We start from the raw sequence: 7,500 nt of genomic DNA on the forward strand, positions 1-7,500 counted from the left end.
TCCTCTCACACAGGTCAGCATGTGGTGGACACTGTAGCTTCAGTGTTTAGCCAGCTCTGCATGTGGTGGACACTGTAGCTTCAGTGTTTAGCCAGCTCTGCATGTAGAGACACTGTAGCTTCAGTGTTTAGCCAGCTCTGCATGTGGAGGACACTGTAGCTTCAGTGTTTAGCCAGCTCTGCATGTGGTGGACACTGTAGCTTCAGTGTTTAGCCAGCTCTGCATGTAGAGGACACTGTAGCTTCAGTGTTTAGTCAGTTCTGTATGTGATGGACACTGTAGCTTCAGTGTTTAGCCAGCTCTGCATGTAGAGACACTGTAGCTTCAGTGTTTAGCCAGCTCTGCATGTGGTGGACACTGTAGCTTCAGTGTTTAGCCAGCTCTGCATGTGGTGGACACTGTAGCTTCAGTGTTTAGCCAGCTCTGCATGTGGTGGACACTGTAGCTTCAGTGTTTAGCCAGCTCTGCATGTGGTGGACACTGTAGCTTCAGTGTTTAGCCAGCTCTGCATGTGGTGGACACTGTAGCTTCAGTGTTTAGTCAGTTCTGCATGTGGTGGACACTGTAGCTTCAGTGTTTAGCGAGCTCTGCATGTGGTGGACACTGTAGCTTCAGTGTTTAGCCAGCTCTGCATGTAGAGACACTGTAGCTTCAGTGTTTAGTCAGTTCTGCATGTGGTGGACACTGTAGCTTCAGTGTTTAGCCAGCTCTGCATGTGGTGGACACTGTAGCTTCAGTGTTTAGCCAGCTCTGCATGTGGTGGACACTGTAGCTTCAGTGTTTAGCCAGCTCTGCATGTGGTGGACACTGTAGCTTCAGTGTTTAGTCAGTTCTGCATGTGGTGGACACTGTAGCTTCAGTGTTTAGCCAGCTCTGCATGTGGTGAACACTGTAGCTTCAGTGTTTAGCCATCGGTCTGTGTTCTAACTTCTCTGATCCAAACACGCTCATTAGGTTACCTGCTGACTCTAAATCACCTGGGTGTGAGTGTGGAAGAACTGTGATTGGCTGGTGACCAGTCCAGGGTGTGTCCCCGCCTCTCATCCAATGGGATCCGCCCTGTGACCTGGCACAGGAAGTTGCTGTAGATGATGGATGTGTTTTCTGTCTCTGCAGAGTCAGCGCCGCCTGGCGGACAAGAGGGAGAGTTTGTTTCGCTCTCTGAGAGGTCTGCTGAAGGCCGGCAGAGGAGCGAGGAGGAGGGAGGCGATGAAGAGCTCGCCGTAAGTCAGTCACAAACAACAGGTGTCTTCAACACGAGCTCCAAACAACACTTACTTATTTGAACTCTTTCAGGAGAACCGGCGACGGAGCAAGAAGGAAAAAGGTTGAAATGAGGAAAACACGAAGCCAGAAGACGGTCAGAGAGTCGAGCGCCAGCAAGAGAACGGGGGTCAGACTGTTCCTCAACACCAAGAAAGACGGGAAAGAGTCCTCGACACAGGAGAGACAGGAAGAGGAAGTGAAGACGTCCAGCCTGAAAACAGAGAAGAAGAAAACGACCAACGAAATCACAACCAAAGACGGGGAGAGCGGGCCAAAACAAGACGACAAGATGAGAACCGAGGGGAAGAGCGAGGAAACAAAGACGCAGAAAGACGAGAGGAAAATCATCGGGAAGATCGTGAAAGCAGGCGGACAGGGAACCAAGATTCAGGTGAAGACGATGATGGGAGGAACGACCACAGCAGCCGCGGCGGAGCTCGAGAAGAAGAAGAAAGAGGAGGAGGAGGAGAAGTGTTCAGAGAGGAGAGCGAGCGCTGCAGAGAAGAAACCGGACGATCAAAAAAGGGAAAAGACCGCCGAAGTGGAGAGGAAGTCGGAAAGAGTGAGAGCAGCAACGGAGGAGAAAAAAGACAGGAAGGAGAAAGAGAAGAGCGAAGACGAGACGGCGCCCAGAAAGAACGAGGAGGAGCAAAAAGCTCCCGAGAAGAAGAACGACACTAAGAGCGAGAAAAGGACGACACGAGAGCAGCAGAAGAAGAAAGAGGAGGCGAGCGACAGAACGAACAAGAAGAAGGACGAGGAAGAAGCAGCCGGCGCCGAGTCGGAGAAGAAGAGACCGAGAGCAGCAGAAGAAGAAGGTCGACCAACGAGCGAATCATCAGAGGGCGTCACGCTGAAGGAGCAGAAGAACGTCTCGACCATGACGCTGACCGACTCCACTCTGCACAGAATCCACGGAGACATCCGGATCTCTCTGAAGATCGACAACCCCGTAAGACTCGCAGCTTTTCTGTTCACGCTTTAAACGTTCTAAAACGCCACTTCCTGTTTGGGTCAGACACTCAGTCAGTCTTTAGTTTACGTACTGTCCCTTTAAGAGAGTTAGGTCTATCTGTTTGGCTCTTTCAGGACATCGCTAAGTGTCTGATGGCGTTGGATCAGCTCAGTATGGTTTATGTGACATCCAAACACGTGAAGCGCCACAGCGAGCTGATCTCCACGCTGAGAAAGGTGAGAACAGGAACACGTTTACTGACGAGTCGCTGAGCTGAAACTGAACGTGTGATTTCACTCCTGTCTCAAGCTGCGCTGCTACAGAGCCAACCAGGCCATCATGGACAAGGCGTCCATGCTCTACAACCGCTTCAAGAACGCCTACCTGCTGGGGGAGGGCGAGGAGGTGGTGAGCGCCACCTTCCTGCGCTCCCTGCTGGACGAGAAAGAGAGAGAGGAGGCTGAGCGGGCTGCAGGGAGAAGAGGAGGAGGAGGAGCGGCAGAGGAGGAGAAAACTGAAGGTAAAAACACAAACAGACGATCATTGGATCATTCATGAATTCTTCAAATCACAGGCGAGACTTTATACCGAGGGAATATATTTAAAGGTCAGGCTTAAAGGTCACATGACCTCCTCTTCTTCAGGTGAAATCAGTGTCCTCGCTCCTCTTCATCATGTGTGTGAAGTGTGTTGTTGTAAATCCACTCTGATCCTGTATTTGATCATGTCTATAAACCCCTCTATTTCAGCCCTGCTCAGAACAGGCTGTTTCTGTGTCTGTAGCTTTAAATATGTAAATGAGCTGTGTCTGACCACGCCCCCTCTCTGGAAGGGCTCGGGTGTACTCGCTGCTTTCTGGCTCCATGTCCTATTGTTTACGGTGAGAAGGCAGACTCAGAGGGCAGAACAAACACCTAGCTGTGGGAGGGTCACCCACCTGGGGGAGGGGCTACTGCCCTTTGTGATGTCATGAAGGGGAGGGGCTACTGCCCTTTGTGATGTCATGAAGGGGAGGGGCTACTGCCCTTTGTGATGTCATGAAGGGAACATCTCCAAACGGCCTGTTTGAGCAGGCAGAAGACAGAGAGGATGGACTTTTCTCATCATTGGGGGGGTTTGTAGAGACACTTGTTAGAGGAAGATGGAGCAGAGGATTGTGGGTAATATGTGACCTTTAAAGGTTAAACAAAAATGAAGAGCGACCTCCAGTAAACCCAGGAGGATAGAATCAGGTTTGTTTATTTTATTGGTTAATTGTTTTTGTCTCCTCCTGACAGCTCGGGAATCTTCCTGAAGTTTCTGACGCAGTCTGGACTGAACCATCTCTAACCCGAGGGGGTGTTGACTTGAATTGAAGCCCCGCCTCCATGAGGACAACTTCCACAAACATGTTTACCTTGCTGCGCCCGAACAGCGTCTTTATAAAGTGTTGTTGTGAACTCGGTGTCTCACCTGCGCCACCAGGACACCATCACTTACACGAGCATTAATCACCATCGCACCTTCATGACCCTTCGCTGTCTTTTAAGCTAAGCTAACGTTAGCTAACTCTAATCCTGAGACTTCCCTCTCAAACCTCATCGTTAAACTTTATCGTCTTCACAACATGTTTTATAAATGAAGTCCAGAAACACCAAGAGCTGAAAGCTAGCGGGAGCCTTTGAGTCCCTCCTCTTATTTAGGTGCACTGTACCTTTAAGAAGGTTTTTTTTGTTGTTGTTTTTAAAGGTATTTTTGTTGTTGCACATCGCTGACTGCAAACAACCGGCATCCACGTGAACGCCGCTTTAACGGGCGAATGAGACGCCGCTTTGTCTTTGTTATCCAATAGATGTGAACGCTGCATGAACTCGTCTGACCTTTGATGTTCACGCTAAAAGACCAACGACGTGGCCGGAAGCGTCCGAAGAACACGCCACGTGTAAGTGTGTACAGGTGCTTTAGTCGGTGGCGTGCGGATGTTTTCTAAATGTTTGTAACTGTTGTGTAAATATGTCGTGTTCATTTTCACATTTGTTTTAAAGTGTTTTAAAAACGTCTCGAGTTCTTTCACCGACTCTGTCCGACAATTTGAACGAGCCGCGTGACCACGGCGAGCGCTCCGGAGTGAGGTCACAGAGGTCATGAAGTGAAGAGGCACCTCGGCGAGGACGTTACCTCTCAGTAGAGACGGGACTGAGTGCTGTGAACTGAAGTTAAATCAATAAACTTTATTTATAACGCTCCGTTCAGACAGCCAATCACAGCGCTTTACTAACGAGGTCGACTGAAGGTCGTCGTCACTTGACCAATAAATGAAAGAAACGGTCAGATCATAAAAACACGACCTGTGACCTCAGAGTGGGGGGGGGGGGGAGACTAGAACCAGTAACCCTGCAGAATCCGGTCCCTGCAGACCCAGGTCCCTGCAGAGTCCGGTCCCTGCAGAGTCCGGTCCCTGCAGAATCCGGTCCCTGCAAACCCAGGTCCCTGCAGAATCCGGTCCCTGCAGAATCCGGTCCCTGCAAACCCAGGTCCCTGCAGAATCCGGTCCCTGCAGAGTCCGGTCCCTGCAGAGTCCGGTCCCTGCAGAGTCCGGTCCCTGCAGAATCCGGTCCCTGCAGACCCAGGTCCCTGCAGACCCAGGTCCCTGCAGAATCCGGTCCCTGCAGACCCCCCAGATCTCTTAAAGTCGTTTCTTTAGCTTCATGCTGTGTTGATCATTGAAGCAGCTGAGTTAAAATAGTAAATTATATAATAAACATTCAATATAAAGAGGTCACGTGCTCAAGTGAGTCACGAGCTCGAAGTTCATGAAAGTTAGAGATGAAATAAAGACACATCTGGACACGTGTCAGTCTGAGTGGACCAGGTGAAGCCGCGCTCTGATTGGACGAGCACAGCTGCTCCCTGTCGGTGGGCGGGGACAGGAAACACGGGAGGTGTGTTTTCAATGACGGAAGAGAGCTGGAGGATCGGTGTCTCCAAAAACCTGCGCGAGCCACCGACTAAAGGACGAACCGGGACTCCGACAGACGGCTATAAACCCGGAAGTACCGGAGACATTCAACAGCAGATCAAAGACATCTGTTCACGCGCAGCTGGTCGGAGCCATGGGATTGTGGAGGTCCTGATCCAGGAGGGAGCCGCGGACCTGAGGGAGGACGGGACCGGGATCTGACATGGCCCACGTCGGTAACGGAACGGAGGAGGAGGTGCGTGTCACACATCTGTTCTTATCTTACTGCAGGTGAGCTCGAGCATGATGACTCGTGCACGCGCACTGAAACGATGTAACAGCGGGTCTCAGTCAGACCGACACGTCGCCGAGCCGTGCGCGCGCTGTCTCAAAGAGTCAGAACATTTTAAAGGGTTCTTCTAACATCCGGTACACTGACCAATCAGAAGACTCCATGCTCTCCTAATCTATTGATAACACTTAGACACGCTGTAGATGTGAGACAGATAGATCTGAACTGTAGATCTGTGAGGTATAGATCTGAACTGTAGATCTGTGAGGTATAGATCTGAACTGTAGATCTGTGAGGTATAGATCTGAACTGTAGATCTGTGAGGTGTAGATCTGAACTGTAGATCTGTGAGGTATAGATCTGAACTGTAGATCTGTGAGGTATAGATCTGAACTGTAGATCTGTGAGGTATAGATCTGAACTGTAGATCTGTGAGGTATAGATCTGAACTGTAGATCTGTGAGGTATAGATCTGAACTGTAGATCTGTGAGGTATAGATCTGAACTGTAGATCTGTGAGGTATAGATCTGAACTGTAGATCTGTGAGGTGTAGATCTGAGACATATAGATCTGAACTGTAGATCTGAACTGTAGATCTGTGAGGTATAGATCTGAACTGTAGATCTGTGAGGTATAGATCTGAACTGTAGATCTGTGAGGTGTAGATCTGAACTGTAGATCTGTGAGGTATAGATCTGAACTGTAGATCTGAGAGGTATAGATCTGAACTGTAGATCTGAGAGGTGTAGATCTAAACTGTAGATCTGTGAGGTATAGATCTGAACTGTAGATCTGAGAGGTATAGATCTGAACTGTAGATCTGTGAGGTATAGATCTGAACTGTAGATCTGAGAGGTATAGATCTGAACTGTAGATCTGAGAGGTGTAGATCTGAACTGTAGATCTGACTTGCAGAGCATCCAGCTGATTATATGTGTGTCCAGCGTGTCAGCAGCTTACAGAGCGCTGATATGGGCGTTGCCCGTGTGTCCGTGTCGTTGATGTAAATGAGCGATCTGATTTCAACCACAGGACGCTTCCTGCTCAACACACAGGAAGTCAGACAGGAGCGGAGGATATCTGTGATCCATCTTCTTATTGGTGAAGATCTGAAATAATGACTCCACTAACGTCTCCTCCACAGGCGAGGCCAAACGTCCTAATTGGCTCCTGGTTGTGGAAGTTGTTCATTAACCACCATGTGACCAGTAAAGACTGATGGTCACCCTTGGACATGGTGTGTTTGAACTGGGAGTTCCCCAGTGCAGCTTCTGTTTGATATACTTCCTGATTAAACGTCAATATGAAACTCGGCTCCAGTCCTGGACCATATTTTGCTTCTGATTGGTCAAATTTCTGCACTGGCTCTCTCCTTATTGGCTGCTGGTCTTGGTTCAGGAGTTTTTCCCCATCGGAGGTTTCTAAAAACCCTTTGAGACCCCTGGAGTCCCCTGTGTGTCCCTGCAGGGGGCGCTGGAGTCCCCCGTGTGTCCCTGCAGGGGGCGCTGGAGTCCCCCGTGTGTCCCTGCAGGGGGCGCTGGAGTCCCTGTGTGTCTCTGCAGGGGGCGCTGGAGTCCCCCGTGTGTCCCTGCAGGGGGCGCTGGAGTCCCCCGTGTGTCCCTGCAGGGGGCGCTGGAGTCCCCCGTGTGTCCCTGCAGGGGGCGCTGGAGTCCCCCTGTGTGTCCCTGCAGGGGGCGCTGGAGTCCCCCGTGTGTCCCTGCAGGGGGCGCTGGAGTCCCCCGTGTGTCCCTGCAGGGGGTGCTGGAGTCCCTGTGTGTCCCTGCAGGGGGCGCTGGAGTCCCCCGTGTGTCCCTGCAGGGGGCGCTGGAGTCCCCCGTGTGTCCCTGCAGGGGGCGCTGGAGTCCCCCGTGTGTCCCTGCAGGGGGCGCTGGAGTCCCCCGTGTGTCCCTGCAGGGGGCGCTGGAGTCCCATGGATGGCGGTCTCCGTGCTGAAATGCTGTCTCAGGCTAACGTTGAGTCAAGCTAACGGCGGGCTGAGAGCTGAGGCGGGTAGATTGGCGGTTGGTGTCTCGGAGCTGACGGCAGAC

General features: G+C 51.2%; 2 protein-coding genes and 1 long non-coding RNA gene across 7 annotated transcripts in view; 2 read left to right on the forward strand and 1 right to left on the reverse strand.

Moving 5' to 3' along the window:
* The window catches only part of psip1b (PC4 and SFRS1 interacting protein 1b), an 8,475-nt gene extending 4,640 nt beyond the window's left edge, over nucleotides 1-3,835 (forward strand). For all 3 annotated transcript variants that reach the window (XM_079371105.1, XM_079371107.1, XM_079371106.1), the window contains 5 exons: nucleotides 1,117-1,223; nucleotides 1,297-2,218; nucleotides 2,356-2,457; nucleotides 2,531-2,741; nucleotides 3,499-3,835. In XM_079371105.1, the coding sequence (XP_079227231.1) occupies nucleotides 1,117-1,223; nucleotides 1,297-2,218; nucleotides 2,356-2,457; nucleotides 2,531-2,741; nucleotides 3,499-3,515 (1,359 nt within the window). In that variant the 3' untranslated portion in view covers nucleotides 3,516-3,835. The remainder of the gene's footprint in view (nucleotides 1-1,116; nucleotides 1,224-1,296; nucleotides 2,219-2,355; nucleotides 2,458-2,530; nucleotides 2,742-3,498) is intronic.
* Nucleotides 3,836-3,952: 117 nt separating this feature from the next.
* LOC306841323 lies at nucleotides 3,953-4,336 on the reverse strand. The gene is made up of 2 exons (XR_013781480.1): nucleotides 4,104-4,336; nucleotides 3,953-4,070 (listed from the first exon to the last, which is right to left on the reverse strand). It is a non-coding gene; the product is annotated as an uncharacterized lncRNA (long non-coding RNA).
* A 603-nt stretch (nucleotides 4,337-4,939) lies between these two features.
* Nucleotides 4,940-7,500, forward strand: part of ttc39b (tetratricopeptide repeat domain 39B) — a 19,090-nt gene continuing 16,529 nt past the window's right edge. For all 3 annotated transcript variants that reach the window (XM_079371112.1, XM_079371113.1, XM_079371114.1), the window contains exon 1: nucleotides 4,940-5,415. In XM_079371112.1, the coding sequence (XP_079227238.1) occupies nucleotides 5,383-5,415 (33 nt within the window). In that variant the 5' untranslated portion in view covers nucleotides 4,940-5,382. The remainder of the gene's footprint in view (nucleotides 5,416-7,500) is intronic.

This window comes from Symphodus melops, assembly GCF_947650265.1.
Source record: "Symphodus melops genome assembly, chromosome: 20".
Lineage (NCBI taxonomy): Eukaryota > Metazoa > Chordata > Actinopteri > Labriformes > Labridae > Symphodus > Symphodus melops.